General features: G+C 40.3%; 1 protein-coding gene and 1 pseudogene across 1 annotated transcript in view; both read left to right on the forward strand.

Annotated features, from left to right (window-relative positions):
• The first annotated feature begins 2,750 nt into the window (after positions 1 to 2,750).
• CEP85L (centrosomal protein 85kDa-like) overlaps positions 2,751 to 27,133 on the forward strand; it is a 152,825-nt gene continuing 128,442 nt past the window's right edge. The window contains exon 1 of the mRNA XM_006878999.1: positions 2,751 to 2,823. Coding sequence (XP_006879061.1) covers positions 2,751 to 2,823 — 73 coding nt within the window. The remainder of the gene's footprint in view (positions 2,824 to 27,133) is intronic.
• On the forward strand, positions 3,825 to 11,345 carry LOC102849247 (annotated as a pseudogene).

Below are 27,133 nucleotides of genomic sequence, written 5' to 3' on the forward strand. Positions count from 1 at the left end.
CCAACAACACAATCCACAAGCACCAATTCTGTTTCAGGGTTATATCCTCTTACCATATCTATTCAATTTGTATATTCAGCAAATTATTTGAGAAGCTGTACTCTGTGAAGAAGAATGTGACATCAGGATCAGAGGAAGGCTCACAAATAATCTTTGATATTCAGATGACACAACCTTGCTTGCTGAAAGTGAGTCTTAAAACATTTGCTACAGGAGATCAAAGGTTGTAGCCTAATAGATGGAGAAAATATTAAAACAGTCAGCGACGTCATCTTACTTGGATCCACTACCAGTATACTTGGCACCAGCAGTCAGGAGACGGATTCCATTGGGAAAGTCTACATTGAGGGATTTTTTCCTAAATTACTGAGGAGCAATGACGTTTGAGGACTAAAGTGTACTTGATTCAGACTGTAGTGTTTCAATCAGTTGCTCTGTTGCTGAGAGCGTGATAATGACTACGGATGACAGAAGAATAATTGATGCCTTTGAACTGTGGTGTTGGAGAAGAGAGCTGAATATCCCATGGGCTGCCAAAAGATCAAACAGATGTGTCTTGGAGAAAGTGCAGCCAGAATGCTCCTTGGAGACAAAGATGTGAAGTTTTGTCTTGCGTGCTGTGGGCACATGGCGAGGTGAAGCTATTCCTTGGAGAAGAACATAATGCTCAGAAAGGTGGGAGGATGGCAAAAAGGATGACGGCCCTTAGGCTGGGGGATTGACACAGTAACTACAGCAATGGACTTGAGTATGTCAGAGATTGTGAGGTTGGCACAGGATAGGACAGGATTCAGATCTGTTTATATTGTCGCTATCAGTCTTACTCAATGGCACCTAATAACAATAGCAACAATTCCATTTCAGTCTTTCTTATTCATTATCCAACTTTCAGAGGCATAGGAAGCAAGTGGAAATCCCATGGGTTGCATAAGGCATGCTAGTCTTTAAATGGACATCCTTGCTCCTTAGAACTTTGGAGAGGTCCTTGACAGCCCGTTTATCCAATGTAACACATCTTTTGACTTCTTGACTGCTTTTACCCTGAATGTTGATTGTGGATACAAGTACAATGCAATTGTCTTTAACTTCAATCTTTTCTCCATCTATCATGTGGAGTTATACTGCCAAATCAAATGCAAGTAGTTTACATCTACCAGGTCCTTGGTGGGGGGGGGGAGGAGAACAGTCTCCTTGCCAGCAATTTACAGCCCCAGAAAACTCCCTGGAAGGTCATCTGTGAGTCAGTTTCACACTATGTACATACAACAGTATCGTGATGTTGCCTATTGGCCCACTGGTGAGAATCCATGTTTTGGATATGCATGTTTACTTACATTTGATCCATTCACCAAGCATAGATACCCGTGAATACATTGCTGTCATTGTGGGCTGTTTCGTCTGTTATCCTATCATGTTGGATTTCAATTCTGTCTCCTCTTTAAATCTGTCTGATTCTGATCAGAATTCACAGTTTTCTGTTAGTTTTTCCTGTATCTGGGGAGCTCTCTCTGTGGTCTGTAGTGGGTTGTGCTGTTAACCCAAGGACTATACCTCTCTGAAGGCTCGAATCCATCAACTGGTCTCTTTAAGAAAGATGGCTAATCTCCCTGTCATATGTAGTTGTTGTTCAGTGCTGTCTAGTTGAGTACAACTCAAAGCGACTATCCTTAAGATCTATCCATGCTGAAACCCATCGTGGTTCAATCTTCTTTTTTGAGGGTCTTCCTATACATTTCCCAGAATGATGTCTCTTTCCAAGAATTGATGGTTCTGGGCCATTTACACCCTCTTCAAAAAGAATAGCTGGAAGATAAGTTGTTTGGGGATTGGAGGGCAATGAAGTCTAGTTTTATCTATGATTTCCAGCATACATTCTTGTTCACAGATACTGTACAACTTTTCATTTCCTATCAGAGGGTTTTTTTCTTTCTTTTTTTTTTTTTTTTAGTAAAATGACTTCCTTTCTATTCTCACAAAGCTCTAAATGGTGCTTGTGCGAGGGGATGACAATTGTAAATTCAAATGAAGATGAGATCCTCTTAGAGTCTTTTTGGATTAACATTATAACAAGCAGTTTCAATGCACTGGTAGGCCAAAGACTCTTTTAAGTGTTTTTTAGATGGATGCCTGAGGAAATGATTATCCAAGTGAGGCAGGAAAGGCAAAATAGAACTTGGGGCTAAATTACTGTCCTCTAGTCGTTTTTCTGGGATTAAGGGATGAGACTGGTGAGCCCCTACCCCATCCGTGGTTTCCCAGCTTAAACTCAGAGGTGAACACGCATTCGCTGTGACTAACCCCTCACAGTCCCCGCCCCGCGCCCTGCAAACCCTTATGTAAGCGTCCGAGGCTCCGCCCCCGTAAGTCCCGCCCCCAACACCGGCCCCGCCCCACCCCTGGCTCCAGCACCGCGGACGGAGGGGCGGAGAGAAGCCGGAGCTGCAACTTGGCTGAGAGGTTTTGAGCCTGGGCGCAGCTGGGAGCTGAGCCGCCGTCGACGCAGAGCCGCTCTTTCCCCGGGTCCGGGCCTCAGCCAGTCGGCCCAGCCATGGCAGCCGCCGCCGTAGCGGCGAATCTGACCCTCGCGTTCCCCGCCTGCCGCTGAACAGGCGTTGACCAGCTCGCTCGTCCGCGTCGCCGTGGCCCAGGCTCCGCACAAGTTTCTGTCGCCGGAGAAGCAGCAGACAAGGCGGAGGAGGACGGACGTGGGGAGTGGGGCAACCCCAGTCCACACGGCCCTTTTGCCAGCGATGTGGGGGCGCTTCCTGTCCTCGGAGGCTGGCGGCCGGGACAGCCCCGGCGCAGCCCGCAGCTTTCCTGCGGGTAAGGAAGCGGGCCGTGCCCGGCGGTGGTGGGGGTCGGCTGAGACCGCGGCACCGGGAACCCCGTGCCGGTTCTCCTCCTCCTCTTCCTCTCTCCAGGCCTGGCTCCCACCCTGCCGCCTCCGCGACCCCGCCGCGAGCCCGCCTGCCCGCCGCGTTTCCTCCCCGCTTCCCTCCGGCTGCCACCCTCCGGCCAGGCGCGCTGACATCTGGCGGCCGGGGTCTCAGGCCTGCCCGCCCCGCCCTCCCCCCCCCCCCCCCCCCACCCCCCCCCCCACCGCAGCGTCCCGTCCACCGAGCCAGCCGCAGCCCAGGCGCCCCCAACTTCATGCTCGCGTGGGCCTCTCCCCAGTTAGCCTTTGTTGTCGGTCCACCTCCCTTCCTTCGTGGGGTTTGTGACCGCGTGGATAGCGGGGCTGGCTTGGGGGCCCCGGGCGGGAAGGTCGCTGCGACCATGTTGCGGCGGCGGGCGCACCTCGGAGGCGCCCACGGAGGGGGTCTGGTGAGCCACGGGCGGCCTCGGTTCCTCCTGCCGCAGGGCTGGGCCTGCGCCCGTTCCTCTTGGGGCGCGTTTTGGGGAGGGCAGATGGTGATTCCCTCCCTGTAAGGGAGGCTCCTAGGGGACTTAAGCCCCAGACGGAAACCAGGTCTCCGCCTGGCAGCCTCCGGGGTAAGGGAAGACACTTGTCCTGCAGGACCTTGGATCCACGGGGGTGGTGTTGATAAGGCGTTACCCATCTGTCCCCCTCAAGGAAAATTGGGGGTTTGCAGCATTCTGTGCTTGAGAAGGGGCTGTTTTGATCGGACAGCCATTTCATGACGGCATCGCTCAGAAGTAGTGTAGAATGCACCAGTTTGGGCTAAATCCTGTCCCATTTTGGGATTAAAATATAAAGCTTGAATTGCCTGCAATGATGACAGTCATTCAAGGCACTTGCATCTTCCTTGAGTTTTGGACCTCCAAGAAGCTCAGCCTTACCTTTCATTTAAAAAAAGGTCCTCATGTACAAAGAAGAAATTTTCCTTGCGATTTTAAGTGGTCCTGGGACCCCTATTGGGTAACCTTGTTCTATAAAGTGAGCTCGACTTGTATAATTGTGAGAGATATTTTAGTACTCATTTTTCAGAGCTAACGAAATACAAAATAAAGCAAAAACAGGATTTGGAAAAGGGGTCTTTGGCTAGTGATATTTTTTGTTTTCTCAGAAACATCAGGCACAAATCCAGATTGCTATTAGAATTCCAAGTAATTCCATTATGGGAAGTTCAGAAAATTTACATCTTTTTTAGGCATATGTAAGTTTTAAAATTCCATTGCTAGATTTGAAAGTGTTTACTTAAATTTAGCCCTGCAATGATTTTATAGATAAATAGTAGAATTTAATATAGATCTGCATTTACTTCTTTTTTTAAAAAAAAGTAGTAAGCTATGATTGCCCTCCTTTCCCCCAAAATGTATAAGAGGAGATAAACTTGGGAGATTTCCTGCTAAATCTTCACAGATCCTGTGGTAGTAAGATACTTCATTATCCCTAGGGGCTGGAAGCAGTATTATCACTATATCCATACATGTCAAAAGCCATCTGTAATGCCTTTTGTAGCTCACTCTTAACATTTTTTTTTAAATAGCTTGTTTGAAGGTATGCTAGCAACAAAGCATTGCATCCACTTCCCATTCTTTCTATAAAGAAAACATCTTGTAGTATAGTATTAAATAAATAAGACTTTAAGCTATGTTACAGCTTTTAGACATATTGTATAGAATAAAGTGGAAAAAGAGACAGATTAGAACCCAAGTTTAAAGAATTTGGATTGTATGTCTTTGCACAAGCTCCTTATTGATAGTGCTAAATCAGGACGTGTCTGCCTAGAAAATTTTTTTTTCTGAGCTGTATATTGAGAATTGAGCTATTTTTGCAGTAATAAAAATGTAATAATGTTTTCCATTCATTTCTTGAGCAAAAATAGATATTTAAAAATATTTTCAATTAGTTACTGAAAGTTAATCTTTAGTTAAAAAACTCAAGTTTGGCTTCTTTAGCCAGGGAGCAAATGGTGAATGTCAGGGTAATGACCTTTTAGGTGCTTCATGGAGGGTTTTTTTTGTTTGTTTGTTTAGATGAGAATTCGGAGAACATTTTGATTTTTGGAAATATTGTCCATATAATGTTTGACTAAATTGAGCAGTTTTAGAGCTTGTCTGAAAACAGACAAGAGAATCAGTCTTCTGATTAATTGGTGTCAGTCTTTTTGGTCTTGAGAACCGTGAATATGAAGAAATGAATAAGAGAATTAGTTCTATTAGTAAAGTGAATTTATCTTAGGAGTTAATGCTTAGTGTCTGCCTTAAACTTGATTTGTTTATACAAATATGTAGACTAAAAGGGAATCTAAAGATATTTTAAAATCAACTTTGTAATAAAAGAGAACATTCTTTTTAAGGTGATAGTGGTGAAAACCAGAAATAATACTAAGTGTGGTTAGAAAAGTCTGAATTTTTGGCCTTTTAGATTTAGTTTTGACTTTACTCAGTTTTTGTGTTATAAAGAAAACGATTGTTATTTTCCTGCAAAGATATGTTTATTTAAAGATATGTTTAGAGAGCTTATTTTCTTTATAACAATGTTTTTAATGCATTTGCTTGAGTATACTTCAGATTATTCTATTTAAAAACTGTACTGTTTTCTAAATTGGATGGAGGATGGATGCATTTCCCTTATGTTTTTGAAATTTAGTGTGATACAGTGATATTTTGACTATTAATAAATAGTTATGTTGAATTTCATTTTTTTATAGAAAGAATTTTACTGATTCAGCCTTTTAAAATATTGGTATATTAAGCTTTTAGATGTTTTGAGATAGGATATGATAGTGTCAAAGTGTACTAAAAGAAAATGTTACAGAAAATATGTGAGCTGAAGCCATGATGTTCATGGCTTCAGTTTTAAATCTACCCTTGTCATAAGTAGCTTGATGATGTCATAATTATAGTAATAATAACTGGTATAGTTAGGTCAAATAATTACGTTTTCTGCTGTTGTTCTGGATTAGTACCTGGATTACTAAGGCAACAATAATGCTTGTTAGCCTTAACTCTGTAGGACTGTAAGGCAGTAGGATATAGGAAGAGGTGGGGGCTCAGGACAGGGCAGGCTTCAGAGCTGTTGTGCATAGGGTCAAGGGGTTGCAGGTGACTCAGTAGCATATAATGTTTATGAAAAGACCTTGATTAATAATTTGAATTAAAAAGCTTCTTGGTTTGAATGAAGCTGGTAAATAAATCTGAGACTAGGTGAGTTCATAACCTCTATTCTCATGTTGTGAATATTAATAGATGTTGAGAAAAGATTTACAGAGCTGTGATTTAAATGTGTTTAAATGTGTGTATGTATACTTTGAGAAATTAAAAGACTTGAAAGTGATGGCTTTTCATTTTGTACATTGGAAAAGAGTATGATAATTCAGATACTTCTAAAACTGCTCCAAAATATTAGTTAATACTGCTACCTTAAGATATTACATACATGTGATTTGGTGCCTTCCAGTCGATTGTGAATTGTAGTGACCATATGCACCACACATGTAAACTTTGCTTGGTCCTGTGCCATCCTTACAAGCTCTCCTGTGCTTAGGCCCATTGTTTCAGGCACTATCAATCTGTGTAATTAAAAATCCTTATCTCCTCTGGTCCCTTACCTTTCCAGACATGTACTTTTCCAAGGACTGGTTCTTCCTAACAGCTTGCTCAAAATATGTGATATGAAGATTCACTTTCCTTACCCTAAATACACTTCTAAGACATGTTTTGTTTGATTTTTTTGCAGTCCAGGATATATTCAGTACTTTTGGCCAACACAACGATTCAAAGACATCATTTTCAATTGTCTTCTTATTCATTGTCCAACTTGCACAAGCATATGAATCAGCTGAAAATGCCATGATCCTGGTCTGGTGCATTGAGGGTAGCACGTTAAAGGGGCCCTTGGCAGCAGAAACTCCCAGTGTATTATTTCTTGATTTCTTGGCTGCTACTTCCATGCAGGTTGATTATGAATCCAAGTAAAATGAAATCATCGACAAATTCAGTTTTTTTCTCCACTTATCATGATGTTGCCTGTTGGTTCATTTGAGAGGGTTTTTGTTTTCTTGATGTTGAGGTTAATCCATAATTTTTTATTCATTAAATACTTCAGGAAACAAGATGGGTCACTTGTATAAATGCAACTTGTTGATGAATCTTATCTCAGCCTTGGTGCTACATTCTTCTTAATATAATACAGTTTCTAGGATTATTTGCTCAGCATACAGATTGAATAGGTGTGGTTAAGCCCCGATGGGCATCTTTCCTGATTTTAAACCGTATAGTAACTATTTTGTTAGAACTATTGCTGCTTGGTCTACGTATAGGTAGGTTTCCCTTGAGGGCAATAAGTGTTCTGAAATTTCCCTTCCTCTCATTTTTGGCCATAATTTACTGTTGTTTACACAGTTGAATGCCTTTACATGGTCAGTAAAACACAAGTAAACATCTTTCTGGTATTTGCTTTTAGCCAAGCTCCATCTGAAATCAGCAGTGATGTGCCTCTTTTGAATTCAGCTTGACTTTTTTGCAGTTCTCTGCATGTACTACTCTATGGCATAGCAGTTTTACAGTTATCTTCAGTAAGATTGCACTTGTTCTTTATATTAGTGATAGTCTCTGCATTCTGTTGGGTGACTTTTTTTTTTTTTAAATAGAATAGGCACAAATAGAGTTTTTTAGTTGCAACTCTTACAGTTGTTTGGCGAGGTAACTGTCTTCCAGATTTTTCTTGGCATAGATGAGTAAACACATTCAGGGCTACATGTGTTTGCTGAAGCATCTCAACTGATCCATCACTTCCTGGACCCTTATTTTTTGACAGCTCCTTCAGTGTAGCATGAACTTATTTTATTGCCATTGGTTCTTGATCATACACTATTTCCTGAAATGGTTGTGTCCACCATTTCTTTTGGTGCAGTGATTCTGTGTGTTCCTTCCATCTTCTTTTGATATTACCTGTGCCTGTATTTTGCCCTTTGAAGTTAATTAGGTAACAACCAATAGGATTTGTAAACCTTAACTGAAAAAGAAAAGATTTTTTTCCCTTCATTAAACTCCTGCATTATATAGAGACTTGAATTTGTGTTTTATTTCTTATAGTGGCAAAGTAATACTCTAAAACAGTTGTATAAACCTACTGAACTCATTGCCTTTCAGTTCTTAACTCATGGCAACTCTTCATTGGGTATAAATCTTAATGTGAAGGGATTGATTCATCTTTAGTTTGAGGAGCTGCTTTTTCTTATTAGTCCAACTCTTACTCTGCGGCCATCAGGGCTCATGTATGGTGGCACAAACAGACCCTGAGTAGCATCAATGATTAAATAGTCTTCCTCCTAGCCCAGGGGAGTTCGGGTAGCATAGTGGTAAGGAATTGCACTGCCAATGCAAAGGCATGTGGTTTGAATCCACCAGCTGCTTCATGGGAGAAAAATGGGCAGTCAACTCCCCTGCAATTTACTACCTTTGAAAACTTGCTGGAGGTTCAGCTATGGGTCAGTTCCGACTTGATGATACACAATAGGAACTTCTAGTCCATGCCTAATGATTTGGTTCTGAAAGGGTGCAGCCTTAAAAGGCTTGTAGAACACTTCTGTGCTCACCTGTGGTCACCATGAGGCTAGACGAATTTGATGACAGTTAATACCACAGGAAACTGGTGGCCTACTGGGTAAGGAGTTGCACCCCCAGCCAAAAGGAAAGTGGTTCAAATCCAGCTGCTCTGCAGGAGAAATATGGACAGACTCCTCTCATGTGATTTACAGGCACTGAAAACTTGAAGCTCAGAGGACAAGTTAACTACAACTCATAGTGACCCTATGAACAACAGATCTGAAACTTGCTCTCTCTTACACCATCCTTGTAATCTTTGTCATGCTCAAGCCCCTTGTGATAGTGCATCAGTCCATCTTGTTGAAGATCTTCTCTTTCCCTGACTCTCTACCTTTCCTGACATAATGTCTCTCTTCAAAGACTAGTTCCTCCCGAAAATATGCCCAAAGCAAGAAAGATAAAGTTTTGCTATCTTTGCCTCTTAGGGGCACTCTGGTTGCATATCCTTTAAGACAGATTTGTATGATATAATACTCTTCACTAACACTGCAATTCAAAGACATCTATTCTTCTGGTACCCTTAGTCATCTAGTTTTCAGATGCAGTTGAAAATACAACTTGATCAGGTACACCTTAGCCTTTAATCTGACAACCTTACTTTTTAGAACGTTGATGAAGTCCTTGACAACACATTTTTCCCAGTTCTGATTTCCAAAAGTCTTTTTGATTTCTTTACTGCTGCTACCATGAATGCTGACGGTGGATCTAAGTAAAATGAAATAATTGACAATTTCAGTCTTTTCTCTGTCATGCTAGGTAAGGTGGAGGGTTAGGCATAGAGAGGAAAATCTATAGTGTTTAGTTATTCTTCTGGAAGAAGACAGCATCTTATGGGAAAGTGTGACGCTTTCTACCAGATAGCTAGCTACATGGCTGTGGTAGAGGCAGAAACTGCACATGTATAATCACAGCATAGTTGTATGTATGGCCTAGCCATGGGTCTTCAATAGTGTTTGCTTTTGCATTTCCTATTTAGAAAACTTCTTGGTAGCTTCCTCATTAATATTGAGCTTTCCGTCTCATTATTAGTAATAATGCACTGAAAAGGTTGAGTAGGAATTAAGCACTTTAATTTTGGGGACAGTAAAACTTCATGTGGTATCAAAGGTTTGTTCAAAATGTCTTTCCTACCCACTGATTAGGGAACACAGGTGGCCTAGTGGCAAAAAGCTATGCTGTAATCCAAAGGTACGTGGTTTGAATCTACCAGGTGCTCTGCAGAGGGTGGACAGGCTCCTGTGCAATTAACTGCCTCTGAAAACCTGCGGGAGGGTCAGCTGTAGGTCTCTTCCAATTCAGAGGTACACAAAAACAACAAAAACAGTCACTGATTAACTATTTTGAGTTGAAATACTTATATTAAGGAGAGCAGATTATCCGGGAAGCTGGGCTCTATGAGGAGAATTGTGGCATCAGGATTGGTGGAAGATCTATTAACAATCTGCGTTACGCAGATGACACAATCCTGCTTGCTGAAACTGAGGAAACTAAGGTGCGCCTGATACAGGCTATGGTCTTTGCAGTCGCTTGTTATGTATCAGAGAGTTGGACAGTGACTAGGGAGGACAGAAGGAGAGTTGATGCCTTTGAGCTGTGGTGCTGGAGAAGAGTACTGAATGTACCATGGACTGCCAAGAAAACAATCAGATTCATCTTGGAGAGAATTAAACCAAGCAACTCCTTAGAGGCAAGGATTCTGGGGCTTTCGTCTGACATACTTTGGACATGTTGCCAGGAGGGACGGGTCCTTGGAGAGGGACATCATGCTTGGGAGGGTGGAGGGATGGCACAGGAGGGGAAGACCCTCTATGAGATGGATTGATTCAGTGACTGGGGTAATCGGGATGGGTGTGTCAGAGGCAGTGCGGTTGGTGCAGGATAGAGCAGGGTTTTAGGCTGTTGTGCATAGGGTCGCTATGAGTCGCAGACGACTCGACGGCACATAACAACAACAAAGACAAACCTATACCTTTTTGGAATATCTCTTGATAAATTCCCTTACATTTGTGGTGGCTTATTAACAGTCATTAGTTTTGACTATCATTTTTCCAGTTTGTGAACAGCATGAAAGGCTAGCTGCCAAAAGACTCCTTTGTATATGGTATATTATAGAAGCAGAAAATAGGATTCTTTGGCCATCTCCACCCTGAAATCAACTAGCATGCAATGTCTTTAAAAAGAAGATAGCCGGAGCGCCAACGCCGCGCTCGCGCTGCTCACCTGGGTGGCCGTGGCGCTGCTTGGGGGCGCCTTCTATGAGTGCGCGGCCAGCGGGAGCGCGTTCTTCGCGCAGCGCCTGTGCAACCATTCCTCGGGAGTGCATGAAAACGCTGCACCAAGTGCCCTGCAACCCAGGCAAGAAGACCGACATGCAGGACCTTCTTAAAGTGCTCAAGGCTCAGTCGTGTTGGGATGGATCCTGATAGCAATTGTTATTATCATCCTACTGGTTTCCACAGCTATCACCCGATGTATGTCTCCAGTTAGTTTTATGCAGTTGAAATTCTGGAAAATCTATTTGGATCAGGAACAGCAGATCTTTAAAACTCAAGCCACCCAGCATGCAACTGAATTGGCAAAAGAGATCGTTAGGTGTTTCTTTGAGGGCGCATAGCCGAAGGAATACAACACCCCAAAGCATTAAAGACTGGCAGCAGATTTCATCACTATATGTCTTCAACCCAAAGGGCCAGTACTACAGCATGTTGCACAAATACGTTAATAGACAAGAGAAGAACCAAAGTATCAGATCTTTGGAAGGAGATGCTGTGATTCCTGTTCTTGGTTTTGTAGATTCACCTGGTATAAACACTACTGCTGAGCTATGACTTTAAAAAATTAACTAAAGAAAGGGTGCTTGAAACTATTGCTTAAAATAAAAACCAGCATTTATCTTGTTTATGATTGCTTTCCACCCATTACATTGTAAATACATAGTATTTTAAATTTGAAATTAAAAATTCACAAATAAAAAAAAAATTTAAAAAAAGAAGATAGCCTTATCTATGTTGTTTGCTACCCTGACTGCCTTGAATTCCTTGTTTTATGTATTGCTGACCAATTGAATATTTACTGATTTCATACTTTTGTTGTGAAAGATGAACCATTTATTTATTAATCTGGTGATTGTTTTCAGTTGAAGTAATTTTAATACTATACTGAATTAATTTTGAAATTTTTGTGGTAGATTTGAAAACAAGAAAATTCAGACTCATGAAGAACCTGTTCTTAGATCTTTTGTATGTATATATGTTTTTCAGCTATTTACAGTAATTAGTGAGCTTCCACATTTCGTGTTTATAAAGAAAACTAGCTATTAATTGCTTAAAATTAGATTTAAATCACTAAATGAAAACACAAGTACAGCTGGGTTTTAATTTTTTCTCCTGTTTAGCTAATGTGATTAGGTGAACAGATACACTTGCCAGCTTGACGCCGCCCAACCCGAGTGTTATTTTAGTTGAGTGGAAACATCTTCTGAGAATTTGGAGTGTGATTCTGTTTTTTCTTCATCTCTCCTTTAATCTAGAATCATACTTTGTTGTGTTGTTTGATGTCATTGGGTCAATTATGACTCTTAGTAACTCAGAACAACAGATCAAAAACTTGATCTATCCTGTGCCATCCTCATGATTGCGGATATACTCAAGCCCATTGTTTTACTGTGTCATTTCATCTTATTTAGAGTCTTCCTCTCTTTGGCTGATTCTTCACATTTTCCAGCGTGAAGTCTTTTCTCAAGGATTCACCATTCCTGATAACATAGAGTGTCACACATTTTAAGGAGCACCATGGTTGCACTCTCTCCTGTAGAGACTTGTTTGTTCTTTTGGTAGTCCATGGGCTATTCACTGCTCTTTGCTGGCACCACAATTCAAAGGCATCATTTCTCGTCATCCTTGTTCATTTTTCAACTTTCAGATGCATTGGAAATGCTTGAAAATACCATGGCATGGATTGTTGTTGCTGCTAGGTGCTGTGGAGTTGAGTACAACTCAAAATGAATGACCCTGTGAACAACTGATTTGAACACTGTCCTGTCTCGTACCTCCTCCCAATCTCTGACACACTCAAGCCCATTGCTTCACTTACTTTGTCATCATGTCATGTCAGCCCATCAGGTTGAGGGTCGTCTTATTCTGCCCCTCCACCTTCCTAAGCATGATGTCCCTCTCCAAGGAATAGCCTCTTCTAGCAACATGTTCTACATAGATGAGATGAAGCCTCATCATCCTTGCCGCCAAGGAGTACTCTGGCTGCATCTTCTCCAAGACATACTTGTTTGTTCCTTTGACAGCACTCTCCTTCAACACTGTGGTTCAAAGGCATCAGTTCTTCTTTTGTCATCCTTATTCATTGTCCAGCTATCAAATAACAGTAACTGAAAAGAACTGCATCATTTGCACCTTAGACCTCAAATTGACATCATTACTCCTTACTAATTTGGAGAGGTCCCTGATTACCGGCCTTCCCAGTACAATATGACTCCTGGTATCAAGTATATTGATTGGTGGGTCCAAGTAAGATGAAGTCATTGACAGTCTTGGTCCTTTCTCCATCCATCATGATATTGTTTTTATTGTTTTGTGCCATCGAGTCAGAACTGACTCATACCTGACCCTCTGGTAGATTTTCAAAGGCAGTTAAACACGCAGGAGGAGGATTGTCCATCCTTCTTCCATGGGCAGCTGGTGGATTCGAACCCACGTACCTTTGAGATTGCAGTGCAGCTTCCTGTTAGGTCTACCTTAGTCTTTAAACTGACATCCTTGCTCTTTAGAACTTGGGAGATGTCTTTAACAGCACATTTCAGCAATGCAGCATGTCTTTGACACCTGCTATCATGGATGTTGATTTTAGATCCACGTGAAATGAAATTGTTGACGGTGGTGGTGTACGGGTTTCTTTTTGCCTGCCTGCCTGCCTTCACTTCTTCTGGGCATACTTTTAAGAGTGGGATTCATGGGTCCTGTGGTAGTTGTAGGTTTTATTTTTTGAGGAACTTAAACTTTCTTACAAATATTTCTCGTGAGAGTTCTCCAATCTTGTCAACATCTATTACTTACTTTTTGTGTCTCCCCCCCCCCCATCTTCAGGGACTGCATTGCTCCCCACCGACCCGTCGCTTCACAACCCCCCTCCCCCCCCCCCCTCCTTTTTGTCTTGATTGCTTTTCTTACAGGGTTGTGGTATTTCAGTTTAGCTTATATGCTATGACAAACCAAATAAAAACATCTATATATTAATCTGTATGTTAAGTACTAGTAAAACTTAATGCACTTGGGTTCCTCCCTAAAAAAAACCCAACACCCTAAATATAAACAGAAATTATGTTTTTCTCTGGTAGTCTTCAGTGGATTTGTATAATCCCTGAGATGAATGTACCCACTTTTTGAGTTAATAGAGATGGAAAGCTATTGCAGGTCTAATCTCCTAGAACAAAAATATTAAAGTGGTGGATAATAGATAAAAGGGCATTACATTTATTTTGTTTTGAAGTTGTAAATATAGGATGGTAGCTGTACTTGATTAAGAGGGAAATGGGAAGATTTAAAACTTAGAGTAAGTGCCTTATGAAGGAACAAAAGAATATTAAATTATATGATAGACAAATGATGGTCTTCTCTACAAAATTTATACTCAGTGAAAAGTTGACTTCATATAGAGAGATTTAAAATTTAGGCAATCCTTTGCATCTTTCCTTAATACCAATCCGTCAGTCTGGTTTTTTGTTCTCTTTTTGGAAAATTTTTCTGCATATATAGTCATAAAATAATGAAGAGTTTAAGTGTATGCTTATCATGTAAAAAAATATTATGGTAAAATAATATATGAAGCAAATTTACAATTTTGATTTTTTTAATTTCCCTTTTAGTAGTGTTAATTACAGTCACACTGTTGTGTAGTCATCCCCATTATTTATTTAAAAACATTTTTGTCACACAAGCTCAACACTCATTAGAGTTAACTTTCCATTCTACCAGCCTTCTAGCTCTTGGTAGCTTCTAATGTGATTCTCTTTCCATCAGTTTGTTCTAGATAGTACACAGAGGTGGAATTATCCAATTATTTGACCTTTTGTGTATGATTTGCTTTACTTAGCACAGTGGTTTTAAGGTTCAGTATGCTATAGCATTATCAACACTTTATTACTTTTTTATGACTGAATGAAGCTGTATTTTTAGATCTGGTACATTTTTTTTCCATTCATCTGTTGAGGAACACTTGAACATCTTTTAACTAGTGAATAATGATACAGTGAATACTGGGGTGCAAGTATCTGTTTCATGTTCTTGGTTTCAATTCCTTTGAGTGAATACATGGACGTGAGTTTGCTAGCTCATAATAAGGTAAATCAGTTTTTAACTTTTTGAGGATCTGTGATACTTTTCCACTGTGACAGTACCATTCAATAGTCCCATCAGAAGAGTGTGTTTGAATTTGTGTAAATATCTTTAGTCATGTGGTCTGGGCCACCTTTTTATTTACGAAGATACAAAAACAAGACTGTACTAATAGGCAAAATCAAGACAGATGACAAAAAATTGAAACTGTCAAGGATTTTAGCCAGCTAATCTCTCCCACTCTCTCTTATTTTTTTTATGAGATAGATACTTTAGCCAGCTAAACAATAGGGCCATATTCTTCCACTCTTAATTATTAAGATACCAGATCCACTGGACTGATAAAGAACCTCACGATAAAGCCTGAAGCTGTCAAAGACTTCATCTTACTTGGATCCACAGTCAACATCCTTGATACCAGCAGTCAGGAGATCAGTAGATGTATTACACTGGGAAGTGTGTAGTCATGAACCTCTTCCAGTTATTTAGGAGCAGTGATAACAGTTTAAAGATTAAGGTGGGGCCTCAGGCTTTTCAATAACTTGCTTTGCATTTGAGAGCTGGGCACTGAATAAGGATGATAGAAAAATTATGCTTTTGAGCTATGGTGTGAGAGTGCTGAATGTCCCATGGACTGCCAAAAGAACAATCAGATGTCTTAGAGAATTTGCAGCCAGAATGATCCTTGGAGGCAAAGATGACAAAACTTTGTCTCACGTACTTTGAACGTGTTGCTAGGAGAGGCTGTTTCTTGGAGAGGAACATCATGCTTGGAAAGGTGGAGGGTCAGTGAAAGAGAAAATCCTCAATGACATGGATGGACGCAGTGACTGTAAAAATGTGTTGAAGTCTATCAGGAATGAGGAGGATGGCACTGGGTAGGGCAAGATTCGGATTTGTTGTTTGTAGAGTTGCTGTGAGTCATACTTAGTGGTGCCAACACCACCACAACAAACCAAAACTCATCACTACTGAGTAAATTCCGGCTTATGGTGAGCTTTCATCAGGTTTCCAAGGATAGACATCTTAATTGCAGCAGACTCCCCTCCCCTCTTTTGAGAACTGGGAGTGAATTTGAATTGCCAGCTTTTTGGTTATCAGCCCCAAATGTAACACATTATACCACTAGAGTTCCTTAATTTTTAAAATAGATTTTTTTTTTTGCTTTCATATTATAGATGAAGAAACTGAGGAAAGGAGACGTAAAATGATAAAAATTTGACTGCTAATAATCAACCGGGCAATGTAGTTTGACAGTCTACGTTCTTTGACTCTATGCTCTACTGCTAGGGAGCTTTGATTGTCTAGTGCTAACCAACCCATAGGCATGTGGTTTGAATTCCCTAGGTGCTGCACGGGAGAATGATCCTCGCATGCAGTGTTGTTATGTGCCGTCGAGTCGCTTGTGACTCATAGCGACACTATGTACAACAGCCCTAAACTCTGTTCTGTCCTGTGCCAATCTCATTGTCTCCAACACACTCATCCCTATTACCCCAGTCACCGAATCAATCCATCTCCTAGAGGGCCTTCCCCTCCTGTGCCTGCCCTCTACCTTCCCAAGCATGATGTCCTTCACCAAGGACCAGTCTCTCCTTACAACATGACCAAAGTATGTCGGATGAAGCCTCAGAGTCCTTGCCTCCAAGGAGCAGCCTGGTTTAACCCTCTCCAAGGTGAATCTGTTTGTTTTCTTAGCAGTCCATGGTACCTTCAGTACTCTTCTCCAACACCAAAGCTCAAAGGCATTAATTCTCCTTCTATCCTCCCTAGTCATTGTCCAATTCTCTGATGCATTACAAGTGATTGCAAAGACAATGGCCTTTATCAGATGCACTTTAGTCTCCAGAGAGAGACTGTTGCTCTTCAGTACTTTAGAGAGGTCCCTAACAGCAGACTTTCCCATCACAGTAAGTCTTTTTTTTTTTCTTTTAATTTCTAATTTTATTATTTTGTTTGTGTGTACCGTCAAATCAGATCTGACTTGTACAGGAGGAGATTGCCCCTCCTTCTCCGGCAGAGCATCTGGTGGATTTGAACTGCGTACCTCCAGGATTGTAGTGCAGCTTTTTGCCACTAGGCCACCAGAGCTCCCCTAGCAATGCGTCTTTTAATTTCCTGGCTGCTGGTGCCAAGAGTGTTGATTGCGGAGCAAAGCCAACTAAAGCTGTGAACAATCTTGATCTCTTCACCATCCATTCTGATGCTGCCAGTTGGTCCAGTGATGAGAATCTTTGTCTTCTTGACATTGACCCTCTGCAGCAAATGCTTCAGGTCCTCCTCAGATTCAGCAAGCAGGGTTGGGTCATGTACATAACGTAGACTGTTGATAGATCTTCCGCCAATCCTGATGCTGCATTTCTCCTCATAGAGCCCAGCCTCCCGGATGATCTGTTCTGCATACAGGTTGAAAAGGTATGGAGACAGGACACATCCCTGGCATATGCCCTTCCCAATTTTGAACCATGCAGTGTTTCCTTGCACTGTTCTGATGACTGCCTCTTGGTTCAAGTATAGGTTTCACATTAGCACGATCTAGTGTTCTGGGATTCCCATTCTTCTCAGAGTCAGCCAGTTAGTTATGATCCACACAGTCAAATGCATTTGCATAATCAGTCAAGCACAGATAGACATTCCTCTGGTACTCCCTGCTTTCAGCCAAGATCCATCTAACATTAACTACAATATCCCTAGTACCACGACCCCTGCTAAACCCAGGCTGGACTTCTGGCAGTTCTCTGCTGATGTGCTGTTCCAGTCGTTTTTGGATAATCTTCAGTAAAATCTTGCTTGCATGTGCAATCAACTATATTGCTTTATAGTTCCAACACTCTGTTGGGTCACCTTTCTTTGGAAAGGGAACAAAGCAGTGTACCATCTAAAAATCTAATGGAGGGTCAGCTGAAAGTGGATTTCAGCTTGAAGGCACTTGCCAACAATAACCAACTCTACTGCTAAATCTATTGTACTTAGGCTAGATACAGGCCGTACTGAAATGGCTTGAGGACTGGGATGGAGAACATAACTATGCTTTATTATGTTCCCTCTCTGTTAGATAATCCTCTAGTGTACACGACACAGTTGTCTAATGATTGCTTTTCTGATTTGGCACTGGGAAATGATTAAAATTTTCCTTTTAATTATTTTCAGTAGATTACATTTTATTTAATTTTTTCTTCTTTAAAACTAATGGTATTTTATTGTACAAATTATAATGCTTGTACTTGTAAAGAATTTATTAAGTGTTGGACATTGTGTCAAATGCTATACACAATGTTTTTTAAAATTTTTTTTCATAATCTCTTTTAATTGCTCAGGCAACCCTGTAAAGCCTTTGTTAAAATTTTCTCCATCATATGACTTCCTAGGTCTTATTTAATTTTCATGATAATGTTTGTTGTGTACTGTTGATTCTGAACCACCCTGTAGCTGTTGACACCCTGGTAGGATTTCAGAGGCAGTTTAATTGCTTGGGAGGAAATTGCCTAGTCTTCTTCTTCTGCCAAGCAGCTAGTGGATTTGAAAGGCATGCCTTTAGGATTCTAGCACAGATTCTTGCCACTAGACCACCAGAGCTTTCTTGAGTAAGTTTTAGAAAGGATAATAATTTTACCCTAAATTGTACAACTCAATGAACTGGATCAGAATCCAGTACTGTCTGACATCTTCACTGCTTATTGTCCTTCACTCTTGTTTTTAAGCCTCTCTGCCTCACAATTTGTGTTCTGAAAAAATGGTAAAGAACTTTTTTCCTTCAAATCATATAGCTAGTCATATATTTGGTTAAATAATATAGTGAAAACAAAACAACAAGATAAATGAAAATCAAGTCAACAACAAAAATGCAAAACAACACAAAAACAGGTTAATGATATCTCAGATGGACTTAGAGGAACTATTATTGTGCACAACACACAGACACCCATACACACTCCCCAAACACTAGCCTTATTTAGGCTTAATGTATTCTGGGTTATGTTTTCAGGGATATTTTTAATCTTCATGAAACAACTTGACCTTAGTACACATATATTCTGTTACATATACTTTTTTCTGTTTTTTTCATTTTAGTAAAAGAAAATCTTTTAGTATTGGGTGATACAGCCAAAAATTAATGACAAATATCCTTTAGATCTACAGAAATAATCAACACTATACAGGTCTGCCTTGAAAGATAGCTTTAAAAACATGAGGATTTTCTGTTTGTTTTTATATATAACACCTGAATAAGCTGTTTGGGAAACTTGAATGTTTCTTAGGAGAAAGTTTTATGTATTTGATACTTGTTAATAACTGATAAAGGAGGCATAGTATATAAAAAAAAAGTAAAAAAATTATGTAGAAAATAATAAAGTAGGGAATGGGACAGATTACCTCTCAATTCAGAACTTGGATTTAAAGGAGATTGTTCCTTTATATATGCCCGGAAGTCTGCTAAATAAATTTAAGTCCATATAATTTTTGTCTTTATAGATTGCTATTTTATCTGGCTTATTTTCTAAAAATAACTTATAATTTTGACATTTTATTGTTTTATTTTGTTAAAGTATTTTAACACTTGTAACAGTATTCTTAAAACTGAAAAAATCTAAAATAGTCTCATCTTACCAAACGATAAATTAAATTAACATTTGACTATTTTTACAGTTGAAATTTGAGTGAAATTTTACAAAATAAGCTGTTTTTTTAGAAAAAACTGACCACATTTTCTGTCTGCTCTGTCCAAGGCCACCTTGTGGGATCCTTTTGAGAGTAGTCATCAGTGACAGCTGGGCACCTTCCAGTTCTGCTGGTCTTAAGGTCTTGAAGTTGGAGGTTCCCATGGCCCATTAGTCTTTTTCATGAATTGTTTCTGTGCCTCTGTGCTTCACTTCCCTTTTCATTCAGATTTGCAAGCATTTTTACACATTTTTAACCATTCCATATGGTATTAACTTTCTACTGTAATTTTTTTGAATTACCCTAACTGCATTTGAATTTATCATCATTTTAGGAATTTTCATGTATTATTATTTCTTTTTTATTAATTTTAGTGAAAGTTTACAGAGACTTAGGGTTTCCAGTCATTTATTGTTGCACTTTTCTCTCTGCCCATCCCCTCTCCGCCACATAACTCTTTTTGAAAAGAAAAAAACCCCACAAACCCTCATTCATTGTTAGGCAGTCCCTCCCCCCAAGTTCACTCCTCTATACAGCTTTCACTCTGGATTTCTGTAATGACAAGAATACCCATTCATAGGACCTTCTAAGAATCAAATCCCTATGCACATTCAAAACCATCTCCAACAGGGTAAAAAGGGAAGCCGCAGACTGGGAAAAAGTGATAATGACATGTCAGATAAGGGGCTTATATCTAGAATTTATAAAATACTTGAGCATCACAAGAAGATAAAGGTAAATAATCCAAAAGGAAAGTGGGCACAGGATATGAACAGAAACTTCACCAAAGAATACATTCAGCTGGCCAACAAGCACATGAAGAAATGTTCAAAATCCCTAGCTCTAAGAGAGATGCAAATCAAAACAACTATGAGATATCATCTCACCCAAGTCAGAATAGCAAAATTTAACAGAACAACAAGCAACAAATGCTGGCAAGGTTGTGGAGAGACTGGAGCCCTTATTCACTGTTGGTGGGAGTGTAAAATGGTGCAACCACTGTGGAAAGCGGTGTGGCGCTTTCTCAAAAAGTTACAAATAGAGATACCATTTTACCCAGCAATTCCACTTCTGGGAATATACCCCAAAGAGACCATAACCAACATCCAAGCAGATATATACACACCCATGTTTATCGAGGCTTTGTTCACAATAGCAAGGAGTTGGAAACAACCCAAGTGCCCATCAACAAACGAATGGATAGAGAAACTGTGGTATATTCACACAGTGGAATACTACGCTGCATTGTAAAACAAGGAACTCATGCAATATTATTCAAAATGGGTGACCCTGGAGGACATTATGCTGAGTGATGTATCTCAGCACAAAAGGGCAAATACTGTATGGTGCCATAGTTGTAAAATGAGGCTGACATCAGGGTGAGGGTGAGGGTAAGACTGAGAAAAACTGGATAAATTATGTATGCTGCATTGAAGCCGATGAGGGAGAGAACAGTTTAAAAGTGATATATTTTAGGGCATTATGATTATCATAAGAGTTCGGAATGAGGGTTGCAGAGTGGAGTATACTCAGGATGGAGTTGGAGGGGTTGCAAGGGGATTGTATAACAATAAAGGAGTTTTTCTTTTGCTTTTCAAGGAGAAGAGCGAACTGGAGGTGGGGGTGGGGTGGGTGGGGAGAAAAGGGCAACAATGAATGAATGGAGATCCAAAATCTTTGTAAATGTTCATTGAAATAAAAGAACCCCCCCAAAACAAACAAAAGAATACCCATTCATATATCCCTTTTAAACAGATCTCTCTCTCAATGTTTTAATGCAATATACATCATTTCTCCCCTCCTTTTCTGTCTTCTCTCAACTCTGATGTCAGTCCCGTTTTACAACAGTGGCCCTATACAATATTTGTCCTTTTGTGACAGATATTTCACTCAGCATAATGTCCTCCAGGGTCATCCATTTTGCATAATATTTCATGAGTTCCTTGTTTTTCAATGCTGCATAGTATTCCATTGTGTGAATATACCACAGCTTCTCTATCCATTAGTTGGTTGATGGGCACTTGGGTTGTTTCCGGCTCTTTGCTATTGTGAACAAAGCAGCAATAACCATGGGTGTGCATAAATCTGCTTGGGTCACAGTTATGCTTTCTTTAGGGTAAATTCCCAGTAGTGGAATTGCTAGGTCAAATTGTATTTCTATTTGCAACTTTTTGAGAAAGCGCCATACAACCTTCCATAGTGGTTACACCATTTTACACTTCCACCAACAATGAATAAAGGTTCCAGTTTCTCCACAGCCTCCCAGCATTTGATGTTTGCTGTTCTGTTGAATGTTGGCTATTCGTCCTTTATTAAAAAGCTTAATACGGGGATCCAAGATGGTGGCAGAGGCAGAGATAGCGTGGTGAGCTGCGGGAACAGCGAACCACTTAAAGCAGGGCCATTATGGCCTTCCACAGACTTCGGCTTATTGATAATTGAACACTTAAATAGTTGATGACTGGCCCTCAGTGAAGATCGAGGATCAACAACAGGAATTCAAGGATTCCCAAGGAGAAATGGGCCAAAGAAGACGATTACCTATGCATTGGACAGGCCAAAGAAGATGATTACCTATGCCATGGATTGCTGAAAGTCACTGTGAGTCTGATGACCTTAACAGTGGCAGCATGCACAAGAGGACCGACATCCTAAATGCACCACATATTTTGTTCTGTTGAATGCTTCTGCCAAAAGATGGTTAGACCTGTGGGGAATCTGTTCACAATTCTCAGGTTCCCTTTATCATATATAAAGGGGGAGGGCAGTGACACCTACTTCAAAATATAGTATGACCACTTATGGGGGGGGGCGGTATAAGTGGCAGTGCTGGAATTGGAAACACTATCCCTGACTACAGAGTCCTCAGTCGGGCAAGGGGACCAGACTGGGATAGGGGCACTTGGAGGGGGAGTATACCAGCCAGCTCCTGGGGGTGTTGCCCTGCTTGGGATGGGCTGCCCTCGGCCCTCTGCCTGGGGAGGGCTGCCCTCGGCGCCCGGCTTGGGGTGAGCCGTCGCGGCCCTCAGGGTGAGCTCCTCAGCCCCCAGATTGTACCATCTGACCCCTGGTTGGGGAAGGGGGGAAAAAAAAGAATGCCTAGGGTATCCAGAGAATGTTACCTAGGCCACCTTCTGCCACCTTCCCCTCCAGTAAACCTGAAAGCAACACCCTCAAAGCCCTTATACTTGTAACTCACAAGTTTGTTCTCTCTAGGTTTGCTCCCTTTCCTATAGGTAACCTTAACTCTGAGTTTTACTCCAGAATTGACCCTGAACCCAGTGCCAGTGACAAAAAGGAAATACAACTGACAGCTAAGGAAGCAAAGGAGGATGGAGCCTCTGGGTTCAACCAGCCATCCCCACTGGACCCACCTGGGAGAACACTCTGCAATCCAGAGGGGAGAAAATGATAGGAAAATATCTTCTAACAGAGCAAGAAGGCAAGCAGCTTTAACCCAAGACCACCAGTAAGGTGATAAAGCGTCCTCCCTTCCCCCCATCTACGCCCCTGTTCAGCATGAAGAAGCCAGAGAGTCGGCATCCAATTCCCAAATCAATACGACAGTTGGTTTAATTACCATTGGAAAATGCTTGTCATTCCTCTGTAGCATCTGGTCCCCACAGGACCTCATCATTTCCTTCACCTGCTCCCCCCACCGACCAAACTGTGCAGCTCTGCAACTGCATCCTGGCCCATCCTCACCCTTCTGCCCCCAACCCTTACCTCCTTGTACCCCCAATATGTTTTTCCCAATAAAAAAAAAACCCAAAAAGAACCCAAAAAAATTGTTGGCTATTCTTACCGGGGTGATATGTTATCTCATAGTTGTTTTTGTGTTAAGAATTTTTAACTTGTGGTTTAATAATGTTTTACACTGATAATTTACTTAATGTTATGTAAGAGGGAGACAGTTATTCCTGTCTTTTTGGAATCATAGTACTATTTCAATGTCTTTTACTTTTTTTATTTGAAATATTTGCCTAAGTACTTCTCAGAGTTCTAAAATAGACTTTTAACTATAAATTTATGTTATCATAATTTGAAAGATTGGAAGTCCCAATTCGAGTGCTAGCTCTGGGTGAAAACATTCTCTCTATTGGTTGCTGACTTTCTGATCTGTTGCCCCATGTTGATCTTCCTGGGCCTTGCCAGGTTTTCTCTCCATCTCTTCTTTTTAATTCTTATGTCTTAAAAGATAATGACTCTGGGTAGACCTCAATAATGCTGTCTTATTAACAAGGATAATCCATCCTTAAATAGGATTATAACAACAGGTATAGAGGTTAAGATGTAGAATACATTTTTGGGGTCATGATTCATACTGTAACACTCATTATAACATTTTTATTTTCATTTTAACATGTTGCCACAAATGACGGCAAATGTTTTTCAAACCACAGTCGTCAATTTAAAAGTGTGCAGCAGCGTGTTAAGGGAAAATGTTTCAGTTGATGGATTTTTCTGGTTACTAATAAATAATGGACATTTTCTATATGGTTTTGTAAAAAGAGCAAGAGTTGAATGAGGATGGCCATATCTGACCATTACCAACTCCACGATGGAGAACGGTCTTCATCAACAACATGGACAACACAAAGCCAGATCTCATGAGATCAGATATACTCCCCACAATACTACACCTCTTTCTACTCATCTCAACACCAATCTTACTGCTTTACTGGGTCCAAACGCCAATGTGATAGGTGATAGCTCACAGACCACACGAGCCATATTAGGGAAATCAAAAGCCTAACATTCAGATTAGTAGCAGAATACTGTCAGGACAGCTTCTAGAATGTGTTTGCAGATGCTGTGGCCTTGAGCCTCTTGTCTTTAGGCCAGTGTGACTCTTAGTCCTGGAAGTTTAACTCTTCATTCCCAGTCGTCCCACAAACTTGGGCGAAGCCTCTTAGATATGGTTCAGTGGTGTACCAGTTCCAAGGTCTGTTACATCTCGTATCAAGTGTCTGGTTCTTCAGTGTGGTTGCTATGACTGCTGCTGACCTATAAGCCCTAGTCTGAGATGCATTGTAGTCTCTTGCTGCTGCTTTGCTGGTGGTGAGGTTTTGTTTATTCTGCTGCTGGATCTGCTCAATTTTATGACTAGCCAGTCCACTGTGGACAGGCTAACACACCTTATTCACATTTTCTCTCTAATTCACATGGTAAAGTAAAAACTGAACAGCTAGGAAAGCTGTTTTAACTAATAAACCCATAACAACACATACTGGTTTTAATTTTCTGGGGAACTTCTTGATAAGTTTTGTTTTTTTTTCCATAACTGTTAGGATGGTTGGCCATCAAACACTTAAATATTATTTTTAAAGTACTGCTTTTTGGGACACTGTTTTGATCATAAATAAGGAACTCTGGCCCTGTGGCTAAGTGCTTGTCTGTGAACTGAAGGGTTTGCTATCCAAACATAACCAGTTGCTCTGAGAAAGATGTGACAATCTGCTCCATCGAGATTGCAGTCTTGGAAACCTCGTGGGGCAGTTTTGTTCTGTCCTCTAGGATTGCTATGAGTCAGAATTGACTTGATGGCAGTGGGATGGGCTTTGATAATATTTACTGATCTTTAAATAGATACTTAAATGTGAAGTGGCTCAAGGGATAGCTTAAACTCTTCTGTTTTTAAAAATAAACTGACAGCCACCACCGAAAATACCCTTGTTTTAATTTGTAGTCGTAATTATAAGGCTTCCAAGATTCTAATTTTATTATATGAACAATATTGGTTGTCTAGTGGTAATAATGACTGCATTTACTGAGATCCTACTTAATTACACTACTGTGTGCTAGGTGCTGGAGACTGCAGGGAAACAAGTTGCTTTTCATTAGTATGTCAAGTTTGGTGAGGGTGTAGACAGTCATCTCAGTTAATATAATCTAGTAAGTGCAGTGATGGAATTTTGGATGATATATTGGGTGTACACCATGTAGGAGTATTCACATGCCGCCTGGAAGAATCAAGAAAGATGTCTAGAGCAAGGTCCGTCTCGGGATCTTAAGGTAGAGAAGGGAACAGTTTGAAGTCATGAAAGTGCCTGTTTGGAGGTTCTGATTGGGTAAGTGTGCACTTGAGTGTATATCAGGAAGCTGGGGTTGGGGAAGTAGGGGATTGCACACGGTGTTGGAAAATGAGACTGCCAAACACTGAAGTACACTCCCAAACCTGAAGTATTTATGAGTTTTATTGGATAGATAATAAAGAGCCCTAGGACCTATGTAAGCAGAATGACAAACATCTTTTGACAGTAACTTTGAGATCAGGGACTAACTTGAATTTTATTCCTGCTGAAAACTAGTTTGCAGAAGATTGTTGTGGCATCTGACATATATGTATCTGAGATCATGTAAGAGTACATGCTCTTTGATACTATTTTTGTTCTGTTTGATTAAAAACAATCTGTCTCACTTAAGTTTACTGTCAGCCCTGCTAATGGGTTATAAGGTTCCCTGGTGGCACCATGTGCAAAGCACTGGGTTCTAAAGGTGGTAGTTGCTATAGTTAAGTGCCCTCTAGTCAAATCCACCAGCAGGCTGCTGCATGGGAGGAAGATGGAGCAGTCTTTCGTAGAATATTCTATGGCCTTGGAAACTAGTGAAGGGTTAGCATGAGCCAGAATTGATTCATTGGCAGTAGGTTAATGTGTTGTAACCTGAATTTTTTTGGGGGGAAAAATGCATTGAGATTTATATTATGTCTGCATCTTTTCACTTAAAAGTGTACATATATTATCAATGGTATTATTTTCTACTGGCTTGATGTTTGTAGTTAAAAAATTCTGTAAGACTAGTTTTCATTCTATGTGCAGTTACAGATAAATTAACATGGCAGACATGAGCACTGTATCTATTTGCTTCTAATTTTTAAAGAGAAAGAAAAATAGGTTGCTCCTTTATTCAGTACTGATTTTTTTCGTTTCTAGTGTGAGAAATAGTAAATTTTTAAATGTGATCCTTAAGCCTTTAGTATTCTATGAAAAAGATTTATATGAGTATTATAAACTGTAATATTTTATTCCAAAGAGAAGGTCCAGTATACATTTGGAATCTTCGCTTTACTAATAATAATGATGTTTCTGTCATTGCTCTTTAGATTTTCATAATCATGTGTTTATGTTAGGACTGGACAGGACATTTTTGTTAGTGATCACTAATTCTTATTTTAAAAGTTTTGACTCCTCCCCCGTTCTTTAAGTGCATAGCAGATACCTAGAAATTGAGTAGTTTCTACTTCAGTAGTGTAGTCTTATAATTATCGTGTGAGAACTTTCACATTAGTCACTCACGTGGTAAGCATATTTCATATCTGCTTCTTTATGAGTCTGGAATGATTTGTCTAGGGCCAAAACATGTAATCTCAGACTGTGCATTCACTTAATCCAAATTAAAGATTAGAATATTATTTTAGTAATGATACTTGTTAATTTCTGTCAGCATTCTAGGCATATAATTTATACTGGATCTTTTTTAAATATACTGGATCTTTTATAAGAGAAGTTATTGTCTTTAAAAGTTAAGACAATATGTGTTGAGATTTGAGAAGATAAATTTCTGCAGACAGTACTGTAATTTAAAAATAATCTGTCATTTGGGAACTCTGG

Source organism: Elephantulus edwardii, unplaced genomic scaffold (assembly GCF_000299155.1).
Source record: "Elephantulus edwardii isolate Elephantulus edwardi_28Jun2011 unplaced genomic scaffold, EleEdw1.0 scaffold00002, whole genome shotgun sequence".
NCBI classification, from domain to species: Eukaryota; Metazoa; Chordata; class Mammalia; order Macroscelidea; family Macroscelididae; genus Elephantulus; species Elephantulus edwardii.